This window comes from Geotrypetes seraphini, chromosome 6 (assembly GCF_902459505.1).
Source record: "Geotrypetes seraphini chromosome 6, aGeoSer1.1, whole genome shotgun sequence".
Classification (NCBI taxonomy): domain Eukaryota; kingdom Metazoa; phylum Chordata; class Amphibia; order Gymnophiona; family Dermophiidae; genus Geotrypetes; species Geotrypetes seraphini.
The window spans coordinates 111,267,893-111,290,836 of NC_047089.1; the positions used below are offsets into that span (position 1 = coordinate 111,267,893).

The 22,944-nt window shown below is 46.3% G+C and overlaps 1 protein-coding gene across 1 annotated transcript in view; it reads left to right on the top strand.

Moving 5' to 3' along the window:
- Positions 1 to 6,653: 6,653 nt before the first annotated feature.
- Positions 6,654 to 22,944, top strand: part of HERC2 (HECT and RLD domain containing E3 ubiquitin protein ligase 2) — a 3,346,202-nt gene continuing 3,329,911 nt past the window's right edge. Inside the window, 2 exon segments of the mRNA XM_033948978.1 lie at positions 6,654 to 6,805; positions 7,134 to 7,246. Of these exon segments, the coding sequence (XP_033804869.1) occupies positions 7,175 to 7,246 (72 nt within the window). The 5' untranslated portion in view covers positions 6,654 to 6,805; positions 7,134 to 7,174.

Consider the following 22,944-nt stretch of genomic DNA (forward strand, 5'->3'; position numbering starts at 1 on the left):
ATTTAATATATTTCTAGCACCTCTGTTGACTTTATGTCAATCAATCGGCTTCACCACATTCGCCTATGCCGACGACATACAACTTCTGCATCCTATAGACTCTAATAACTCCTCTGACATAACTCTAATCAATACAAAACTTGAAAAAGTACACCACTGGTTAAACAAAAATCGACTTGCATTAAACATCAATAAATCTAATGTATTGCTCTTCCCCTGGAAAGATAATCCTAAACTTGTCTCACCAATCTCTATTTATGGACTCCCTTTACAAGTTGTACAAAAAACCAAAATACTCGGAGTAATTCTCGATTACAAACTTTCCTTCCATGACCACATTAGTAGCGTCATTAAGTCTTCATTTTTTAGACTTAGACAAATACGCTCTATCTCACAATTATTCAATACTGACTCTTTGAAAATACTCATTCATTCTCTCGTTATATCGAAATTAGATTATTGCAACGCATTGTTTAAGGGTATTGCACAAAAGGAAATCAAACGTTTACAATCATACAAAATACAGCTATCAGACTTATCACAAAAGCTAAAAAATTTGATCATATTACTCCTCTTCTTAAAGAAGCCCATTGGCTCCCAGTGGCCCACAGAATAATCTACAAACTTTGCTTACTCACATTTAAATCCCTTCTATTTAAAACTCCGGCTTTTATTCATAAATTATTAATCCCTTATTCCTCTAATAGAACTTTAAGATCAGATGAACAGCATTTATTAACAATTCCCTCGCTAAAAATAATCAATACGCGTCGACAGTATATCTTTTCAGTCACAGCGCCCCAAACCTGGAATTCTCTCCCCAATTATCTACGTGAAGAACTTAATTTGGAAAAATTTAAAAGTAAACTAAAAACTTTTTTATTTAATGACGCCTTTATTATTTAATACTATTTGGTCTCATTTAATATATTTTTACAAATCTTGGAACCAATTCTTTTCTCTTTTCTATAACATTTTTTCAATTATCCCCCCTCTTATCTCACCCATATGTGTTTTCCTTTATTTGTTTCCCACTCTGCTCAAATATATTGTAATTTCTCCCCCTACTTATCCTAATGTTTCCAGTTTATCTTGTAACTGTACATGTCTTGTTTGTTTTTAATTATTTTTAAAACTTCTTTTATATTGTAATTTTAATCATGTGTTAATCGCTTTGAAACTGATAAAGCGATCAATCAAATATATATTAAACTTGAAACTATAAAATAAACCCACCAGGATATTTGAAAAAAACAAAAACCAAAACACCCAATTGGGCAGGAAAGTTGAATTGAAAAACCAATTCAATAGACTGAATCGAATCGAAATTTTTTTTTTTTTCTTGAATCGGGCAGCACTAGTTTGCGCTACTGTCTTAGACTTTAGGACCTGGGATTGGGGAGAGATGGCATCCTTAGTACTTTATAATGCAAGTGAAACGAGGATTTGGTCAGACTTTTGAAGGGTCTGCAGAAGAAAAATATTGTATAGGCCAAGGACATGAGACAGCAGGAAACGGAACTTTTCTTCCTTCTATTTTTGTGAATGGCAAGGCTGAGGATGTCGGAGAGTTCAGTTAAAATATGTGCTTTATAAGAAAATATAATAATGTGTTTTATAAAGTTTATAAGCATTGCTGGCCTACCCGGTGAGGTATTCCTAATGGTGGTGGTGGTGGTGGCAGCGTGTCAATGTGTTGAGAAGAAGAGGTGGTCTGGGAAATTCTGCTGAGCAAACTCCGGGCCCATTTCCACCCCCCAGTTAGTTCACTCCATTCAACTGGTTCACACACTGAGTGGGTCTTTGGGTGTTGTGCCTGGGTAGTTGTTTTGGGATCTCTTCCAGTGGTTTGTCAGTATCTCCTTGGAAGGAGACTTTGTTAACCTTAGCATTGACCTTCAGAATATGTTTGTAACAGCGCTGCTTGTGTGGCATTAGGCTATGTAGTGATCGAAAGAAAAAACCAGACCTTTGCACATTTTTGAACTATATGGTGGGTGTATGAGGAGATTCACATTTCCTGCACAGCTAAGTCCTTGTGAAGTTACCTTGTTCTTTCTGTATTTGACATCTAGCAAGGTATCTGTTTGGAAGGAAAGATCTAAGCTTAAAAATGAAGTGGCCAGAAGTTATGGTAAAAGCAGATAGCGTTGCTGATTTTAAGAAAGGTTTGGACAAATTCCTGGAGGAAAAGTCCATAGTCTGTTATTAAGACATGGGGGAAGTGTCTGCTTGCCCTGGATCGGTAGCATGGAATGTGGCTACTCTTTGGGTTTTGACCAGGTACTAGTGATTGGTTACCATGAGAATGGGTACTGGGCATGATGGACAATTGGTCTGACCCAGTTAGGCTATTCTTATGTTATGTTCTCATCTGTAGGGGCCTTTGTTTTTACTTCTTATTTTAATGTATTTTTTTTCTGGGAACTTATCAGTGTTTTTTAGAATGGGAACAAAAATGGAAGAGAATTAATGTGTGTGGAATGAGGGAGGGGGGTTACTAATTTCTTCAGCTAAATAATTCAATCCACCTCAACCAGACGGAGAACTCAGGCACCATTCACATACCCTCCAACCAAAATCGTCAAAAGAAAAAAAACTGTTCGACAACCTCCTAACACTCGACCCCCCAACTCTACAACCTATTGACCTCGACCACAGACTACAAAATCTTCAAAAAAGAAATAAAAACCCTTCTATTCAAAAAACACATAAAACCGAACTAACACAATCAGAACTGTCCCAAGCATCACCTGCAACTACTCCATATGTACTTCTGACGTCATGACAATTCAGACATAATTTATGTTATTTTTGGAATAATGGTTCCATATATGAGGTTCAATAAAAGAAATTTTTCACTGCCTGTTTCTATTATGACCATTTATTCCGTTTCATAGTTATTACAAAAAATATTTTTTTATATGGGGGGGTGTCAAAAAATGATGGGCATCGGGTGCCACATACCCTAGGTACGCCACTGGTGGGGATGAAGATTAAGAAGAGGATGAACACTGTAAAGACGCTAGAGCAAGCTTGGTCTCTTTTTAAGGATACAATCACCAAGGCGCAAAATTTATATATACTGCGTATTAACAAGGGATCAAAGAGGAAAAAGAATAAGGAAGCGGCGTGGATCACTGTAGAGGTAAAGGAAGCGATCAGAGACAAAAAACCTCGTTTAAGGAAGGGAAAAGATCAAAAATGGACGAAAACTGGAATAAGCACAAACAACATCAACGCAGGTGCCATAAGGTGGTAAAAGGGACAAAAGAGACTACGAGGAAAAAATAGCCAAGGAGGCAAAAAACTTCAAGCCGTTCTTTCGGTATATTAAAGGGAAACGACCCATTGGATGACCAAGGAATAAAGGGAGCGCTAAAGGAGGACAAAGCAATTGCTGACAAACTGAACACATTTTTTGCACTTGTATTTACCGAAGAGGATATACACAGCTATATGCTGGAAGTGAAAACGGGAAACTAATAGGGCTAACAGTCAGTCTAGAAGAGGTATGCAGGCAGACTTATAAGTTTAAGAACGATAAATCCCTGGGACCGGATGGCATTCACCTGAGGGTCATCAAGGAACTGAAAGGGACCATAGCTGAACTGCTTCAACTAATAGCTAATCTGTCGATCGAATCGGGAAAGATTCCGGAAGACTGGAAGATGGCGAATGTTAAACTGATCTTCAAAAAAGGTTCGAGGGGAGACCCGAGAAACTACAGACCAGTGAGTCTGACCTCGGTACCGGGAAATATGGTAAAGGCGCTGATAAAGGACCGCATCATTGATCACCTTGACGGACACGGTCTGATGAGGACCAGCCAGACGGTTTCAGCAAAGGATCTTGTTTGACAAACTTGCTGCACTTCTTCGAGGGAGTAAACAGGCAGATAGACAAGGGCAACCCGGTCGACATTGTATATCTGGACTTTCAGTAGGCATTCAACAAGTTTCCGCATGAACGACTACTTCGGAAAATTGCAAGCCATGGAATCGAGGGTGAAATACTCACGTGGATTAAAAACTGGCTGGAGCACAGGAAACAGAGAGTGGGGGGTAAATGGACAATACTCGGACTGGAAGATCGTCACTAGTGCAGTGCCGCAGGGCTTGGTGCTTGGACCCGTGCTCTTCAACATCTTTATAAATGATCTGGACATATGTACGACAAGCGAGGTGATTAAATTTGCGGACGATAAGAAGTTATTCAGAGTAATGAAGACGCAGGGGGATTGCGAAGATCTGCAACTTGACATAATCAGGCTCGAGGAATGGGCATTGACATGGTAGATGAGGTTCAACGTGGATAAGTGTAAAGTGATGCATGTCGGTAACAAAAATCTCATGCATGAATACAGGATGTCTGGGGCGGTACTTGGAGAGACCTCCCAGGAAAGGGACTTGGGAGTTCTGATCGACAAGTCGATGAAGCCATACATGCATGCAATGTGCAGAATGGCGAAAAGGGCGAACAGAATGCTAGGAATGATAAAGAAGGGGATCACGAACAGATTGGAGAAGGTTATCATGCCGCTGTACCGGGCCATGGTGTGCCCACACCTGAAGTACTGCGTCCAGCACTGGTTGCCGTAGAAGGAGGAGGACACGGTACTACTCGAAAGGGTCCAGAGAAGAGCGATTAAGATGGTTAAGGGGTTGGAGGAGCTGAGGTACAGCAAAATATTAGAGAAACTGGACCTCTTCTCCCTCGAACAGAGGAAATTGAGAGGAAACATGATCGAAACATTCAAGGTACTGAAGGGAATAGACTTATTGTTCTTTCCCTAAATGTTCTCTCTTTTACTTGATAAATTGTAGTTCTACCCTTCTTTCCCTTTATTTTATTCCTGTTTGTTTTGTATTGTTTTTAAATGTTTTTAACTATGATTATTGTTTTAACGGATGTAGTTACCTCATACATGTTTTTAACGTAATGTTCACTGCCTAGAAGACCGATTAGGCAGTTTATAAAATTCCTAAATAAACTTGAAACTTGATAAGGACAGGTTGTTCACCCTCTCCAAGGTAGGGAGAATGAGAGGGCATTCTCTAAAGTTGAAAGGGGATAGATTCCTTACGAACGTAAGGAAGTTCTTCTTCACCCAGAGAGTGGTAGAAACCTGGAATGCTCTTCCGGAGTCTGTCATAGGGGAAAACACCCTCCAGGCATTCAAGATGAAGTTGGACAAGTTCCTGCTGAACCAGAACGTACATAGGTAGGGCTAGTCTTAGTTATTGCGCTGGTTTTGACCAGAAGGCTGCCGTGAGCGGACTGAGGAGGGAGGGGAAGCAAGGAGGGAGGCGATTTTTTTTTGTACGCGGCAGGGAGGGAAGGAAATAGGTAGGCAAGCAGGGTGGCTTTGGCGTGGGAGGGAGGTAGGCAGGCAGGCAGGCTGGCTTTGGGTGTGGGGTGGAACAAAGTCTGGAAGGCTGTAAGGGGGACATAGGAAGGAGGCACTGGGGGCACTAAGGACATGGGAAGGAAGCACTGGGGGCACTAAGGTCATAGGAAGGAGGCACTAAGGAGATACTGGGGCACTAAGGACATGGGAAGGGGTACTGATGGCATTAAGGACATAGGAAGGAGGCACTGGGGGCACTAAGGACATAGGAAGGAGTACTGGGGGCACTAAGGACACGGGAAGGAGTACTGGGAGCACTAAGGACATAGGAAGGGGAACTAAGGACATGGGAAGGGGCACTGGGGGCATTAAGGACATAGGAAGGAGGCACGGGGGCACTAAGGACATGCGAAGGAGGTACTGGGGGCACTAAGGACATAGGAAGGAGGCACTGGGGGCACTAAGGACATAGGAGGGGGTACCAAGGACATAGGAAGGAGGCACCAGGGGCACTAAGGGCATAGGAAGGAAGGAGGGAGGGAATAGAAAGGGACAATTGTTGGGCCTGAGTGCAGAAAGGATGCACAGTCAGAAGGAAACCCAACCAGAGAGTCTTTAAATCACCAAACAGCAAAGGTAGGAAAAATGATTTCATTTTTAATTTAGTGATCAAAATGTGTCAGTTTTGAGAATTTATATCTGCTGTCTATATTTTGCACTATATTTGTCTATTTTTCTATAGTTACTGGGGTGACATTGCATATTTTAATCATCTGCCTTGACATCTTTGAAACCCCCAAATATAAATAATTAACAATTTCTCTGCCTATAGTATGTTTTGTGGTTTTTAAAAAAAATTATATTTATCATTATGAATTAATAAGATATTATGTGTACAGTACACAAAAAAAATGAATGGAAGAAATTAGGGCGGAGCTAAGGCGGGATTGGGGGCGAGACTGACAATTAATAGATGTCCCGTTTTGATGAAAAAAATTAAATGGTCACGTTACCCATAGAGGTCGCATGTGTCAGTAGATCAGTGATCTCTAATACGGCCGGCCGTTCATTTATCAGCTTGCACTCCCAGACAGAGAGTAAGTAAGGCAGCGCTGTTTTACAGAAGGAGGATGCGGTACTAGAACAGCTCAGAAAAACCCGGGTAGGTAGTTAATCACTAAGAAACTAGTAGATTCCGACGTGAACGCCACAGGAATTATTCGATTGCCGCAAACTCCGTTCCCATGCTGCCCTCTAATTCTAACTATACTCTTTGAAGATCACCAAAAACAGGCCCTGCAATTTTCCTTCTCAGGTCCCACCTTCATTGACGCAATTCTTAAATCTCCAGCTTCCTGCACTCATCTGACGCAACTTCCTGTTTTCAGTATGGTGGGACGTATCTGAGGAAGAGACGTTGTGTTAGAGGGGACGGTGTATTAGCGAAGGAAAGTGGTGAGTAATGATTTGACGCTAGGATATGGATGCGATATGATATCGGGGGAGAAGCGTAGATGGGGAGGGAAGATTGGCTCCCAAGTATGTGTAGAAAGGCGTGTTCGACGTGTGAGCAACCGAACGAACGCGCAGACTTGGTTTCTCTGAAGTAGATAAAGTATATTTTCTTGTAGGACTTACAGTCTGTATTTCAAATAGTGAAGAGTTAAGTGCTTTGCCCAAGATCACAAGCAGCTGCAAACATAAAGTGCTGTATTGAATAAAATAATCTTTCATAAATCATAATTATTTGTTTTGGAACATAACACATTTTACTATTTTGCAGTCTGGATAGTGATTTCCACGCAGTGAGGTGGCAGAAGAAAAATGTCTTCAGAAGCTTTTTGTTTGGTTGTCCATCCCAGATTTGACTCAAAATGGTTGAAATCAGACTTGCAGGTAAATGCGTTCATGTGTCTATTATATTTATTTATTTATTTTTGTTCATGTGATTGTGTGCTATTGTGTAAAGTCATCACACACGAAGTAGGTTATAATATTTATTTATTATTTCTTTAGTTTACGGGTATTGAATAGGTATAATACAGTACTGAACTATAATCAAGTGAAATGATGTAACTGATACAAAAACCTCACGTTATTTGTGACAGTTATAAAATAAAAAGCAATAATAAACATTGTATACCTACTTTTGGATCACCCTCTACATCTATACACACTTAACATCTGTTCCTTTTGTAAGACCATATACTGTGAATGCTTGTAGAAAATGTTTATATGAAACATAACCAGGGCTGTGGAGTCGGAGTCGAGGAGTCGGAGGAAATTTCAGGTACCTGGAGTCGGAGTCAGAAGTACAAAAAACTGAGGAGTCGGAGTCGGAACATTTATCTACCGACTCCATTTTTGAACTTGGCATACCAATCATGAGCGATTCTTTCAGCTATAGCATCCACTATATACACAGTCCATCCTAGTCCATAAATAACTGCCCCTTAATGTCCATAAGATTATTCAGGATAAAGAAGGCCGCTATATCCTCTTATTGGGAGAACTGTGGGGGTATAATTTCCTCTTTTGTAATCTTTACGCCCCTAACATTTATAGTCACAAATTCTATTCAGGGCTCCTGGGAATACTGACACAATATCCTACGTATCAGCTGGTTGTTGGTGGGGATATTAATCACAACTGACACCGCTTTGGATTGCTCCCCTGCCAAGCCGCGGCCCCAAAGTCATGATCAGCAGGGGGTGAATTTTCTCTGTGGTCATTTGGATGCATGGAGAATGCTGCATCAGTTTGACCGAGAATATACATTTTTCTCTAATCCTCACAACATATACTCGCGACTGGACTATCTTCTGGTGTCTTCTCTTTTTGTCTTGGGTCGATAAGTCACTATTGAAGACATGTCATTATCGGACCACTCGGCGGTGGTACTTGCGTTGGGAGTTACGAACCGACAAGAGGAGGGCTCATGGCGTTTCTCTGCAGCCCTATATGGTGACAAAGACTTTTGCACCTACCTTAGAGCTAAATGGCTCAAGTACGACTTTCACAACCGCACTCCGGATGTGGACCCTGAAATTTTGGGGGTGGCTTCTAAGGTGGTTATGCGTGGGCATATCATTCAGTATGTCACTGCTAAGCGAAAGAAACAGGGCGCGGAGCTCATGGCCCTCTTGGGGAAACTGACTACCCTGCGTTGGCGTCATCACACAAGTTTGGACGTGGCTGAGCTTCAGCCACTTGAGTCTATTCATCTTCAAATCAACAATATCCTTGATCAGCGGGCCTGACAAAACATTTACTATAAGAAGTTTAGGCTTTATCATTGGGGGAGCAAGGCGGGCAAGCTTCTCGCGAATTTGGTTCGCCCCTACAGGAAAAAACAACTTATCCGATTGGTGCGGAATAAGCAGGGAGTGTGTTTTACTCAAGAGTCTCAAATCAGGGATCAATTTGTGGATTTTTATAGGTCGCTTTATGCGAGGCAGGACTATACTGAGGCGGAGAGGGATCGCTTTTTTCAGGATCTCCCCCCTACTATGGCTCTCGGAGTCTCGGGCGGTACAATTAAATGTGCCTATATCAGTGGAAGAGATTTGTCTGGGGATCCGGAAGCTGCACTCTCTAAATTGCCTGGCCCAGACGGCTATGGCCCAGAGTATTACAAACTCTTGTCTGATATCTTAAACTCAGCCATAGGGGGGCCTACTTCCATTACTTATCTCTTAGTCCTACAGGCCCTCGGAGCAACTTGGCTCATATTATATTGCTTCCCAAACCGGGGAAGGACCCTACCCAGGTTGGCTCTTACCGACCTATCTCCTTATTGAATCAAGATGTTAAGTTACTAGCCTCAATTTTGGCGCCCGGTTAAGCATGTTCTTACTGCAGTTTATTGGTGAGGATCAGGTGGGGTTTGTTCCTCTATGAACCTACTTAAGGCATTATCGGCAATGCATGATCGCAGGGGTGACGGCAGCACTTCTGCGATAGCTGGCCTTGATATGGACAGGGCCTTTGACAGCATATTCTGGGTGCTGCTGGCGCACGGTGTGACAGGGAATTTTGTGCACTAGATTGAGGGCCTTTATACCAAGCCCCAGGCCCAACCTCTTATTAATGGAGGCCTTTTGCCCCCACCTTTGAGCTATGCTGGGGGACTCGCCAGAATTGCTCCCCGCTCTTGTTTGTTTTGGCCTTGGAGCCTTTGGCCATTAAGATCCATGCCAGCTCTGAATTGCGAGGGATCCGTGTGGGGAATACTGAATGCCGCCTCACTCTGTTCACCGATGACATCTTGCTCTTTCTTGACCAGGCCCCTCACCATTTGCCGCTGACTGTTCGCTTGGTGACCGATTTTTGATGTCATCTCGGGTCTCAAAGTGAACTGCGAGAAGTCAGAATTGCTGCCCCTCACAGGCCTCGCTTGGGAGCCTTGGCATGCTCATCTGCCCATATCTCCAGTATGCAAACTGATACGGTATCTTGGAATTTACTTACATCTCGATCCGCGGATCCTTTACAAGCATAACATTCTGGCTGCTATTGAGAAAATTAAACTTCTTTGCTGCACATGGAAGGATCTCCCTTTGTCACTATTCAGATGGGCCGCTCTAATCAAGATGATACTTTTACCCAAACTTCTCTATCCTGCAGCGTGATATTGGCAAACTTCGATCCGTCTTCACCACATTTTTATGGTGACATTGATTGGTGCGCATCAGCTATGCCAAGCTGACCCTTCTTAGGGGGCAGGGCGGTCTAGGATAGAGAATGACACGGGGGGAAAGAATCTGTCCCCGTCACTGCGCCGTCCCACCGTCCCCTTCACCGCCATCCCCTTCACCACCCCGTCCCCGCAGCATCCATACAAGCCTCAGTACTGCAATATTTAGCTTATTCCTTCCTTAAAAATCAAAGTTCTAGCAGCTGAACTGGAGAAAAAGATGTTCAGCTGGCAGGGCTTTGTTTATAAATTTTTATCAACACAACTAATATACTACTTTATCCTAAAGCAAAAAAGAAAAAGAAATATAATTTTTTTTTCTACCTTTGTTGTCTGGTTTCTGCTTTCCTCATCTTCTCATTCAGTTCCTTCCATCCACTGTCTCTCTTCTCTCTGCGTCTTCCATTTGCTCTGTTAATGTGCCTCTCCCTTTCTCCCCCCCTCCAAATTGGTCTGGCACCCATCTTCTTCCCTCTGCTCCCCCCATAGTCTGGCATCTCTGTCTTCTTCCCTGCCAGCATCTTCTTCCCTCTCTCTCTTCCCCATTTCCCTTCAGCATCCTTCTCCCCACTCTGTCTCCCTCCCTGCCCCTTACCTTCGTGGCTCTTTCACCCCCCCCTGCAGCGAGAACATCTCTTAACCACTTCCACCATGCCCCCCCCCCCGGACAACAGGCCCGGTCCGACAGGCAGAAGGAGTGTTTCCTGCTTGCAGCGCACAACTGTGCCGACAAACCTCCCTGCCCTTTACCTTTGTGGCCGGCGATTTCTAAACTGCCTTCTTACAGCAACTGGAGCGTTGAAGTTGCATATGGCTGCCGGAAAGGTCGTCTCTGATGCAACTTCTGGTTGTATCAGAGATTACCTTTACGGCAGCCACATGAAAGCTTCAACGTTCTGGCTGCTGTAAGAAGGCAGTTTAGAAATCGCGGCCACGAAGGTAAGGGGCAGGGAGGAGTAGGGAGATGTTTAGACTTGGCGGCAGCAGTAAGGAGGGAGGGAGCGAGATAGGTGACCACGCGCGTTCCTCCCTTAACTGAGGGGACAAGGCCATTCACCGCTCCATGGGGCAGTGAATAGCCTTGTCCCCGTAGCAACGGTGAACACAGTTTTTCCCCCACCGTTTTGGCGGGTTACCCACGGCTAGCCGCGGGTAACAGCCACTGTGTCATTCTCTAGTCTAGGACTCCCCGATGTTAGTGTATAATGTGGCGGCTCTTCTGCACTTCATCCATGAGGGGATTTTGGGATCTGCTAGGTTTTCCCCCACGGGGTGGTTGACGGCTTGGTGCACTCCTTTTACTTTCCTGAACCTCTTGCACTCCCCCTGTGCTACTTGGGGGTGGGGGGAGCTTGCCCTCCAAACTTCGGTTTCTGAGACCCTTCTGTTTGGCATGGAGGTAGGTGGTGGCGTAGGGCTCAGGCTAGGACTCCCGTTGCATCTCCGCTCCTGCAGCTGATGGGTAATCCTGATTATCCCAGGACAAGCAGGCATGATATTCTCACATGTAGGTGACGTCATCTACGGAGCCCCAGCGCGGACAGCTTTTCAAGCAAACTTGATTGAAGTTTCAAGTTTGCTACACTGCACCACGCATGTGCATGCCTTCTTGCCCACTAGAGGGCGCATCCTCACCTCGTGGTCCTCAGTTCAGTTTTTTCCGCAGAGCCAGAAGCCCTGTGGAAATTGTGCTCTTTAAAATTAGCCTTCTGACACCGCGGCTGTGTGTTATTTCATGGTCGCTGTGCTTACTTTACTTTTCTTTCTTTTTTCTTTCAGTTTTCGTCGGAAAAAAAAAAAATCTTTTCGTTCGGCTCCGGGGGCTCCCGGTAGCCGCGGCCGCGGACCCTCGCTTGTTCCCGGCCGGTTTTTGGGCCCATGTCCCATCCTGTGACGGGCTTTAAAAAGTGCACCCGGTGCGATCGGCTCCTGTCGATTACCGATCCTCACCGGTGGTGCTTGCGTTGCCTGGGCCCTGAGCACCCCTCCGACACCTGTTCCCGGTGCTCCACTTTTCAAAGGAGAGCTCTCCGCCGCCGTCAGGCTCGTATGGTGGAGCTCTTTGCTGTTGACCCTGCGACGGGGAAGGCCTCGACATCGGCCTCGGCTTCGGCCCCGGCCTTGACCTCGGCCTTGACTCCTTCGTCCTCGCCCCGGGAACCCCCGGCGTCGAAGCCGGCGTCTTCGACCCCGAAGTCGGCGAAGGGTAAGTCCTCACTTCCTGCTTCTGTTTCAGCCTCGAAGAAGCCATCCTCGAGCTCCTCGGCGGGGGCGGGTGGGTCGTCCTCAGCCCCGCCCCGAGCGCCGAAGTCGGGTGCCCCGCGGGAATACTCGGTACCGAGGTCACCCTCGAGGGAGCACCCGACGGCCCCGAACCTGCCGACTATGATGGGGGTTCCCGTCTTTCAGGACTTGCTCCGGGCTCTCATTGCCTCGGAGCTGTCCGGGGCCCTCATGCACCTTCAGCAGGCTTCGGCCTCGGCTGCCCCGGTGTCCGTGACCTCGGTCCCGGTGCCCTCGACTTCGGGCCCGGGGGGGGGTTTCGGCCTCGGCCCCGACCTTGCCCTCGACCTTGGTTGACCAGCCTGAGCGGAGTGTGCGGCCTCGGGACAAGGTGTGGCGGGTTCGGAGGATCTCTTCCTCGTCGTCCTCGTCGAGGTCCTCCCGGGGTTCCTCGCCCTCGGGTCGGCCTCGGGCGAAGCGTTGGTCGAGGAAGCCCAAACGCCACCGGGCGTCTCCTCGACGACACGGTCGCTCCTCGACGACCGGGGCCGAGACCCTGCGGGTCTCCGAACTGCGCCTCGATAACCCGAGGCTTTTTCGTTCGTCTGAGGTTGAGTGCTCGAGGGACTCTTCGCCAAGACGAATGGGGCGTGCCTCGGTGCCCCATACCCCGGGTACTTCCCGAAGGGGGTCCTCGGGGCATGGGCGGTCCCCGACCCCGTCCAGATCGCTCGGTGCGGCTTCTTGGGGTTCGGGGTCTGGTACGGGGAAGGAACCTCACTACTCATGCGAGGCTTCTCCTTCCTTCTTGGCGAGGTGCTCGTCTCGATCTCCCTCCCCGCCTTCGAAGCCCTCCTTTTTCTCGAGGTTCATTCTAGATATGGGACGGGCTTTGGACCTTGATCTGGGAGCAGGATCAAAGTACACGAAGGAGTTTTTGGAGGAACAGGATTTACCCTCCCCTCCTCGAGAGTCGCCTCGGCTACCTCTCAATAGGGTTCTTAACCAGACCTTTTTGAGGAACCTTGACTCCCCTCTTACAGTCACAGCGGTGCCTTCTAAAATGGAGTCTAAATATCGCACTGTTCCGTGCAAGGGCTTTGATAAGGCACAGCTGTCCCACCAGTCCTTACTGGTGGAGTCAGCTTTGAAGAAGTCGCAGCCGTCCAGAGTCTCGGCGGCTGTTCCCCCCGGACGGGAGGGACAGACCTTGGACAAGTTTGGTCGTCGCCTCTATTCCAACTCTTTGATGGCGACCAGGGTCCTGAATTATGCATTCACCTTCTCGTCTTATTTGAGACAGATGGTGAAGTCGTTGCCGAGGTATTATGGAGTCATGCCAGATTCCCATAAAGAGGATTTTGGGGCTTTTATGTCCAATTTGTCCCAACTGCGTCTCTACCTCTTCCATGCGGTGTATGACGCATTCGAGCTCGCCTCTCGTGTGTCTGCCTTCGCGGTGGCCATGCGCCGTCTGGCATGGCTCCGTACCCTGGATATGGACCCGAACTTACAAGAACGTCTGGCCAATCTTCCATGTGTTTGCTCAGAGCTGTTTGATGAGTCCTTGGAGGCGGCGACCAAGCGATTGTCTGAACACGAGCGCTCTATTGCCTCGTTGGTCCGTCCCAAACCCCGGGCTCCGCCGCAGAAGCCGTTTAGACCTCCTCCGCGGCGGTACCCGCAGAAGTCGACACCGGCCTTTTCCAGGCCTCCGCCCCGACGTCCCCAGCAGCAGGGCAGGGCGTCCCAACCAAAGCCTCAGACACAAGGAGCGTCTAAACCCGCTCCGTCTTTTTGACGTGATGCGCGGTTGGGGGAGGGCCCCCTCCGCACTGTTAAAGGACCCCCTTCCTATCGGGGGCCGACTGCAGGCCTTTCTCCCAGCATGGGCCGAGATCACGTCATCTCCGAGGGCTACTCGCTGAATTTTTTGTCCATGCCACCGGAACATCCGCCGGCGGCTTCTCTTTGCTGCCGAGACCAGCTTCCTCTTCTCCTGTCCAAGGCCAGGTCCTTGTTGGGCCTTCGGGCGGTGGAGCATGTGCCCCCGAACCAAAGGGGACGGGGGTTTTACTCCCGTTACTTTTTGGTCCCGAAGAAGACCGGGGACTTACGCCCCATTCTGGACCTCCGGAGGCTCAACAAGTTCCTTGTCCGGGAGAAGTTCCGTATGTTGTCCCTTCCAGTCCTGTACCCTCTACTAGACTCGGGGGACTGGATGTGCTCCCTGGACCTCAAGGAAGCATATACGCATGTTCCGGTGCATCCCGCCTTTCGCCAGTACTTACGGTTCCAGGTGGGGGAGTTGCACCTCCAATATCGAGTCCTCCCTTTCGGGCTGGCCTCGTCTCCTCGGGTCTTTACGAAGTGTATGGTGGTGGTTGCGGCTGCCCTACGATCCCAGGGGCTGCAGGTCTTCCCCTACCTGAACGATTGGCTAATCAAGGCTTCATCCCAGGAGGGGGTTATCTCAGCGACCCGACAGACTATCATCTTCCTTCAACGTCTGGGGTTCGAGGTAAATTTTCCCAAATCGCAGTTGTGCCCGGCTCAATCCCTTCAGTTTATCGGGGCCGTGCTGGACACGGTTCGCCTTCGTGCATTCCTGCCCTCGTCGAGACTGGAGGCTCTGCTTCGCCTGGCCCGTCAGATTCTGCTGCAGCGCTCCGTCTCTGCACGTCGGCTGATGATTCTACTCAGCCATATGGCTTCGACAGTTCATGTCACGCCGTTTGCCAGATTGCATCTGAGACTTCCTCAGTGGACCTTGGCCTCCCAGTGGCGTCAGGATCGAGACCCGCTCTCCCTTCCTGTAACGGTCACTCCTTCCTTGAGACGATCGCTCCGTTGGTGGACCAACTCTTCCAATCTTTCCGGAGGTTTGCTCTTTCTCATCCCTCCGCATCGCAAGGTCCTGACCACGGACTCTTCGGAGTACGCGTGGGGGGCTCATCTCGACGGTCTGCGGAATCAAGCGCTATGGTCGGCGGGGGACCGTCGTTGTCAAATCAATGTGTTGGAGCTTCGTGCAATTTTTCTGGCAGCCCGAGCCTTCGGTCATCTGCTGCGCAATCAGGTGGTCCTGGTACGGACGGACAACCAAGTGGCGATGTATTATGTAAACAAACAAGGGGGAACGGGCTCTTGGTCCCTGTGCCGGGAAGCCTTGCGCCTTTGGGAATGGGCGACCTCCCAGAACATCTTCCTGCGGGCGGTTTACTTTCAAGGAGAGAAGAATTGTCTAGCCGACAAACTCAGTCGTCTTCTCCAGCCGCACGAGTGGTCGCTCAACTCCCGAGTTCTGCGCGAGGTCTTCGACCGCTGGGGGACGCCTCAGGTGGATCTGTTCGCCTCCCCGGAGACTCACAAACTGCCCCTCCATTGTTCACAAATTTACTCCCAGGACCGCCTCGAGGCAGATGCCTACCTTCTCGACTGGGGAGGGAGATTCCTTTATGCATTTCCTCCTTTTCCTCTGACCTTGAGGACGTTGGTTCATCTCAAGTCGTCCGGAGCCACTATGATTCTCATTGCGCCTCGTTGGCCTCGTCAGCACTGGTTCTCCCTGCTCCTTCAACTCAGTGTCAGGGAGCCTCTACTTCTGCCTGTGTTTCCCTCTCTGCTGTCTCAGAGTCGGGGTTCGCTGTTGCATCCCAATCTTCAGTCATTACATCTGACGGCTTGGTTCCTTTCTCCCTGACTTCGGAGGTCAGGGAGGTGTTGGAAGCCTCGCGCAAGGCCTCGACTCAGCTTTGTTATTCACAGAAGTGGACCAGATTTTCATCCTGGTGTACCTCGCACCATCTGGACCCGAATTTGGTTCCGGTGTCCTCAGTTCTGGAATATTTGCTACATTTGTCCAAGTCTGGGCTGAAGACAACTTCCATCCGGGTGCATCTCAGTGCTGTTGCTGCTTTCCATCGGCATCTAGAGGGACGTTCTCTCTCTCTTCATCCTCTGGTGGTTCGTTTCATGAGGGGTTTAGTTAATGTTAATCCTCCTCTGAAACCTCCTCCTGTAGTTTGGGATCTGAATGTGGTCTTGGCTCAGCTGATGAAACCTCCCTTTGAGCCAATTGACAAGTCTCTTCCTAAGTTTCTCACTTGGAAGGTGGTCTTTTTACTTGCGCTCACGTCTGCTCGTCGAATTAGTGAGCTGCAGGCTTTGGTTGCGGACCTGCCCTTTACTGTGTTCCATCATGACAAGGTGGTTCTTCGCACCCATCCAAAATTTCTACCTAAGGTTGTGTCTGATTTTCACCTCAATCAGTCTATTGTCCTTCCGGTGTTCTTTCCGAAGCCCCACTCTCATCCTGGAGAGGCGGCGTTTCACACGCTTGACTGTAAGAGGGCGTTGGCTTTTTATCTCCAACGTACCAAGTCTTATCGGAAGGTTCCTCAATTATTTTTGTCCTTTGATCCTAATCGGCTGGGACATCCTATTTCCAAGCGCACCTTGTCCAATTGGCTAGCTGCTTGTATTTCTTTTTGCTACGCTCAGGCTGGTCTCATGCTCCATGGTCGAGTCACGGGGCATAAGGTCAGGGCTATGGCAGCTTCTGTTGCTTTCCTCCGGTCTACTCCTGTGGAGGACATATGTAAAGCTGCCACTTGGTCTTCGGTTCATACGTTCACCTCCCACTACTGTCTGGACAATTTGTCCAGAAGCGACGGCCGGTTTGGCCAGTCGGTGTTACGTAACCAGTTTTCCTAAATTGCCATCCTCCCACCTGCCCTTTTTTGGTTGGCTTGGAGGTCACCCACATGTGAGAATATCATGCCTGCTTGTCCTGGGATAAAGCACAGTTACTTACCGTAACAGGTGTTATCCAGGGACAGCAGGCATATATTCTCACAACCCGCACACATCCCCGGGGATGGCTTCTTTGCTGGTTATGGAACTGAGGACCACGAGGTGAGGATGCGCCCTCTAGTGGGCAAGAAGGCATGCACATGCGTGGTGCAGTGTAGCAAACTTGAAACTTTAATCAAGTTTGCTTGAAAAGCTGTCCGCGCTGGGGCTCCGTAGATGACGTCACCCACATGTGAGAATATATGCCTGCTGTCCCTGGATAACACCTGTTACGGTAAATAACTGTGCTTTTTCGGCTGGGCCTTGGATATAGCCCCTTTGTAGCTTGGGCCTCTTGTGGGGCCCAAACCCTCTATGAGATGACTGATGGCGATACGGGCACATTCTCCATGTTTACTCATTTCAAGGAACGATGGGACATACCGAACAATCAATTCTTCATCTATTTGCAAGCTCAGCACTATTTCTGCAGTCTTCAGCAGCTGCATGGGCCGGGGTGGCTGTGTGGGCCCTTGGATGAGTATCTTTTTTTTTTTTTATTTTATAAATTTTTCAAATATAACAATCAAGTATATACTTGTACAGAAAGCAAAATTCAAGAATAAAGAAAGAAAATAATTCAAGCTTAATATATAATATATGAAAGGAAAAAAGATTATCTTAAATCTCACTCAAGTCCTCATCATTTGAAATCCAAGATTAAGCAAAAACGGAATTTAAGCAATCATCAAGGAAAAGAAAAAACAGTTATAGGTAAATCTGTGCTAAGGAAGTCATTTATCATTTTATCCATCTTGAGCTTTCTCCAGGCTTGACAATGATAGGAATGTTGTCAGTTGTGAGGGTTCAAAGAAAACAAATTTATGCGACTTATAATGTACTATACATTTACAAGGATGCCGAAGAAAAAAGGTAGTCCCCAGAGCAGTAATTGCTGGTCTCAATATCAAAAATTCTTTTCTTCACCTCTGTGTGTCTCTGGCCAAATCAGGAAACATTTGAATTCTCAGTCCTAGAAACTCTTATGTTTATTTTTGAAATATAGCTTCAATAACCATGTTTTGTCCATTGTAAGAGCCACTGAAATAAGCAAAGTTGCCGGAGTGGCTAGGACGAGTATCTTTTACGGATCCTGGCTGCGGGGGGTTCTTTATCCTTCTGGGGGAGTTAATGGTGGGTTGCCTGCACCATTAACTCTAAGGGCCTCCTCTCTCAGTTGCGGGATGCATGGAATCGTGATCTCTCTGCTCACTATATGCTTGAGGTCTTCCAGGAGCTTTTTCACACCTTGCATGATTTTGTGAAGTCCACGGCTTGGCAGGAAACGCAATTCAAGGTCCTCCACAGGGCGTATATTACCAAGGCGAGGGATGCCCGGTTGGGCCAATGGGATGATGCACTGTGTAGAAAATGTGAGGGAACTTCGGAGTGTCCCAAACTTACTCTGTAGAACACATCTTTTGCACAGCTTCAATTGGTCTTGCAGGCCGATTTGGAGTGGGATTATAAAATGCTGCTCTTTGGTGATCAGACGTTGCTGGAGGCTCAGGGCCTTACAGTGCCCCAGAGGCGCTTTATCTATCTGACCTTTTTGACTGTCAAAAGAACTATATTGCTTCACTGGACGCAGGGTGGGGATATACCCCGAGAGAGCTGGCTGGGTCAGATGTCTGAACTGGCCTGCTTCGAGCTCTGCTATTATCACCAATCAACAAATCCTGAGGTGTTGGCATATCTGGCACTCTGGAAGGTATTTCTGCAGTTACCTATGGTCGTGCATTACAGGGGGGGGTAGTGAGGGAGGTTGAATGGGGTATGGGTTCGTGTTTGTGGTGTGTCTGTCTGTATGGCTGGATGGTGTTGTGTGGAGTGCCCAGACCCTCCCCTCCCCTCTTGGGGAGCTGTTCCGGTTGGGATGTCTGTATTTTCCATAACAATAAAAATGCAAGGGGTCGGCTGGATGACCTGGGATGACCTTTTTGTCTCGTCTCCCCCCCCCAATGGGGGGCAGTGGGGCCTTCTGTTTTTCTACCCTTTCTATGGTTCTGGGGATGCTTTTGCCTATATATTACAGCTCTTTTCTCGCTTCAGCTCGCTGGGGAGGGCCCTTTTATTCTTTTGTTGCTTTATTGCCATGTTATGCCTGTCCTCTCCCAGTAGCTATCCGTGGAGAGTATTCTTTTTCTTGTAGTTCTACTGATCACTTTTATTTGAGCTATTGGTGCATTTGTTGTTCCTGTTATCCTGTTGAACCCTTTTCTAATAAAAATGATTAAAAAAAACCCAAAACCCTGAAGTACTCTTTGTGACTCGCTGCAGCGCTGTGTGCGTCTGGTAGCGCTATACGGTCATTCCATGTCAATGGACCAGGAGGCCACGCTCGACCCCCTTGTACTTTGCACCTTTGAGTTACCTTTGGCTTTTTTGCCATTACACTTTAATTTTATTACTCTTAATACTTTTTTGTAGCTTTCTCGCACTGTTAACATCGCTGGTTCTGTTTCCTATGACTAAGCTCATGATTTATGCCCTATATATAAAGTGTTAAATGCTAATCTGCTTGTGTATCCAGTTAATATTACTCCCTGCCTTTCAATTGTTATACATTTTTATTGATACTTGTTGCTTTTCAATCTACTGCTGTTATACTGGTTGATTAATTCATACGTTAATCACAATTATAATATTTCTTGCTTTCTCTCGAGCTGGAGCTCACGTCCATCTATTTGTACCATCAGCAACCATTGTTCACATAGTAATTCAGCTTTCTTGCTGATTCCTTTTGCCTGCCCTCTCATGTGCTATTGTATATTTTTTTTATTTTTCTTGTTACCTCTTACCCCACATACAATTTTCTTTTAAATTACTATGCCCTCATTATCTACTTGATACTTGTGCATTCATTTAATTTCTTAACATTAAGTGATTTAAATAATCCCATCAAAAGAACCAAATTACTCCGTTACTTGAAACACCTTAATGCTGATACTGATTTTATACAAGAGACCCACCTAAATCACTCTGACAATCAAAGGTTGAAAAATAATATATACTTTATTGCTGGGTTTTCTCCAGACATAAATAAACATAACAGAGTAGCCATCCTTATCCGGAACTCACTTAATGCTACAATTGTGGGCCAATCTAATGACCTACAGGGTAGATGGGTTATATTAGAAATTCTTATCTAAAAGATGAAATACATTCTGAACTTATGTGCTCCTAACATTGACTGTCCAGATTTCTTTAAAGACATAGCTTTTGAGCTCGCCAGATCTGGTCATCATTGTAGGAGGAGACTTCAATCGGATTCAGGATGGTATTTTAGACAGACAATCTAATAGTCCTTACAAGTATGCTAAATCTAACACCAAGGTAATTGAAATTTAAAAAAAAAAAAAAAAATTTAGTCTAATTCAGGGATCTCAAAGTCCCTCCTTGAGGGCCGCAATCCAGTCGGGTTTTCAGGATTTCCTAATGAATATGCATTGAAAGCAGTGCGTGCACATAGATCTCATGCATATTCATTGGGGAAATCCTGAAAACCTGACTGGATTGCGGCCCTCAAGGAGGGACTTTGAGACCCCTGGTCTAACTGATCCTTGGAGACTGATTCACCCTACAGAACGTGATTATACTTTCTTTTCACTTCCTAACATTAGTTTCTCGTGTATCGATTTCTTTCTTATAATCTCCTCCTCCTTAATCCCATCCATCAAATCCGGAATCCTTGCCAGGACTATTTCGGATAACTCTGCAATAACTATAGAACTTGATAACATCTCACCAAAAAACTTCAAAAACCCCCCTTGGAGATATAATTCCTTTTTACTCAAAGATTGAAGAATTTGTCAGACAAACAAGAAATCACTGATTATTACTTCTTGCTAAACAGTCACGGGGACTATAATACTAGCACTTGGTGGGATGCCTATAAAAAACCCCCCCAAAAAACTCTGTGGAGTGACGATGTTCCTAAACGGACTTTATTTGAAAGTATCAAAGTTCCAAAGGTACGCTAAAATCATCCACATAAATTATTTTATGTGGATGATTTTAGCGTACCTTTGGAACTTTGATACTTTCAAATAAAGTCCATTTAGGAACATCGTCACTCCATAGAGTTTTTTTGGTTTTTTCTGGATTTTCTTCTTTGTGGATATTTTGGGGTCAATTCCTTTTGTTTTTTGCGGGATGCCTATAAAGCCACCATCAGGGGCCATATAATAACCTACTCCATCGGGCAAAACAAAAAACATAAACAGACGATTGATAACTTGGAACAAAAAATCAAAACGAAGACATCTAAAATAAAAAATCAGCATAGCTTGCCAGTGGTGGTTAACTCCAACAAATCTCTCCAGAGATCTCCTGTTTCATATTTCTCCTCATCAAAAAGTACTAACCATGGATGCATCCACATATGTTTGGGGAACTCACCTGGACAGTCTACAGACCCAAGGTCTGTAGTCTTATCGGGACAAGTCTGCCCACATCAATTTGTTGGAGCTTTGAGTGATCCAGAATGCGTTCAAATCATTTCAGGATCGCCTATTCAACCAAGTCCTCATTCATAGAGACAATCGGGTAGCAATGTATTACATCAACAAGCAAGAGGGCAAAAGCTCTCTTCCCCTATGTCAAGAGGCCGAAAGCTTTTGTAACTGGGCCATTCCTTGCAACATCTTTCTCGAAGGCCATTTATGTGCAGGGTGAACAGAATTTTCTAGCCAACAGTTTCAGCAAGTTCTCCAACCACACGAGTGGTTGATCAGCTCTGCAGTCCTGCACCACAATTTTTCTCTTTGGGGGACTCCTCAGATAGACTTATTTGTGTCTCCCTTCAATCATAAGTTACCTCAATACTGCTCCAGACAGTATTTTCCGCATCATCTCGAAGCAGATGCATTCCTTCTGGATTGAATGGACAAATTCCTGTATGCATTTCCACCAATCCTTCTCATCTTAAAGACTTAATCAAGCTCAAACAAGACTCAGCCACCATGATTCTGATAGCCCCTTGGTGGCCCAGACAACATTGGTTCTCCCTTCTACTTCAACTGAGTACCAGGGATGCAATTCCACTGCAGATCTTTCCATCTCTACTTTCTCAGAGTCAAGGTTCTCTCTTGCATCCCAATCTGCCATCTCTGCACCTGACAGCTTGGTACCTCTTGGACTGACTTCAACAGATTGCCATCTTTTTGACTCAATGCAAGCCATTATAACTGCTTCCAGAAAGCACTGCTGAGTAGGAGGCTATCACCAGAAATGGACACAATTTTTCTGTTGTGGTGTAACCTCCATAATTTGAATATTCTATCTGCTTTTGTTCCAATATTGGATTATCTGCTTCATTTATCCAACTCTGATCTTTACTTTGGTCAGAGTACTCCTCAGTGCTATTAGTGCTTTTCGTGTTCCTTTCAATAATAAACTTCTCACTGCTTGTCCACTTGTCTCCCGGTTCATGAAAGGGCTTTTCAATTCCAAATCTCCATTCAAACTACCTCCAGTTTTTTGGAATCTAAATGTGGTCATATCCACGCTGATGAACTAATGGCATCTATTCATCTAAAGTTTCTCACTTGGAAAGTGGTCTTTTTAATTTCTGTCAATTTTGCTCACCGAGTGAGTGAACTTCAGGCTCTAGTTTGTGACCTACCTTTTACATTATTTCATCACTAGTCTTTAAGCCCATTACATTAACGGGTGCTAGAGTAGATGTCTGGGTATTTTTTTTTCTTTGTCTTTCTCTCCTTGCACGCTGCCTGTCTGTCATTTTTCCTGTCTGTGAATCTCCCTGTGTCCTTAGTGCCCCTTCCTATGTCCATAGTGCCCCCAGTGCCCCTTTCTATGT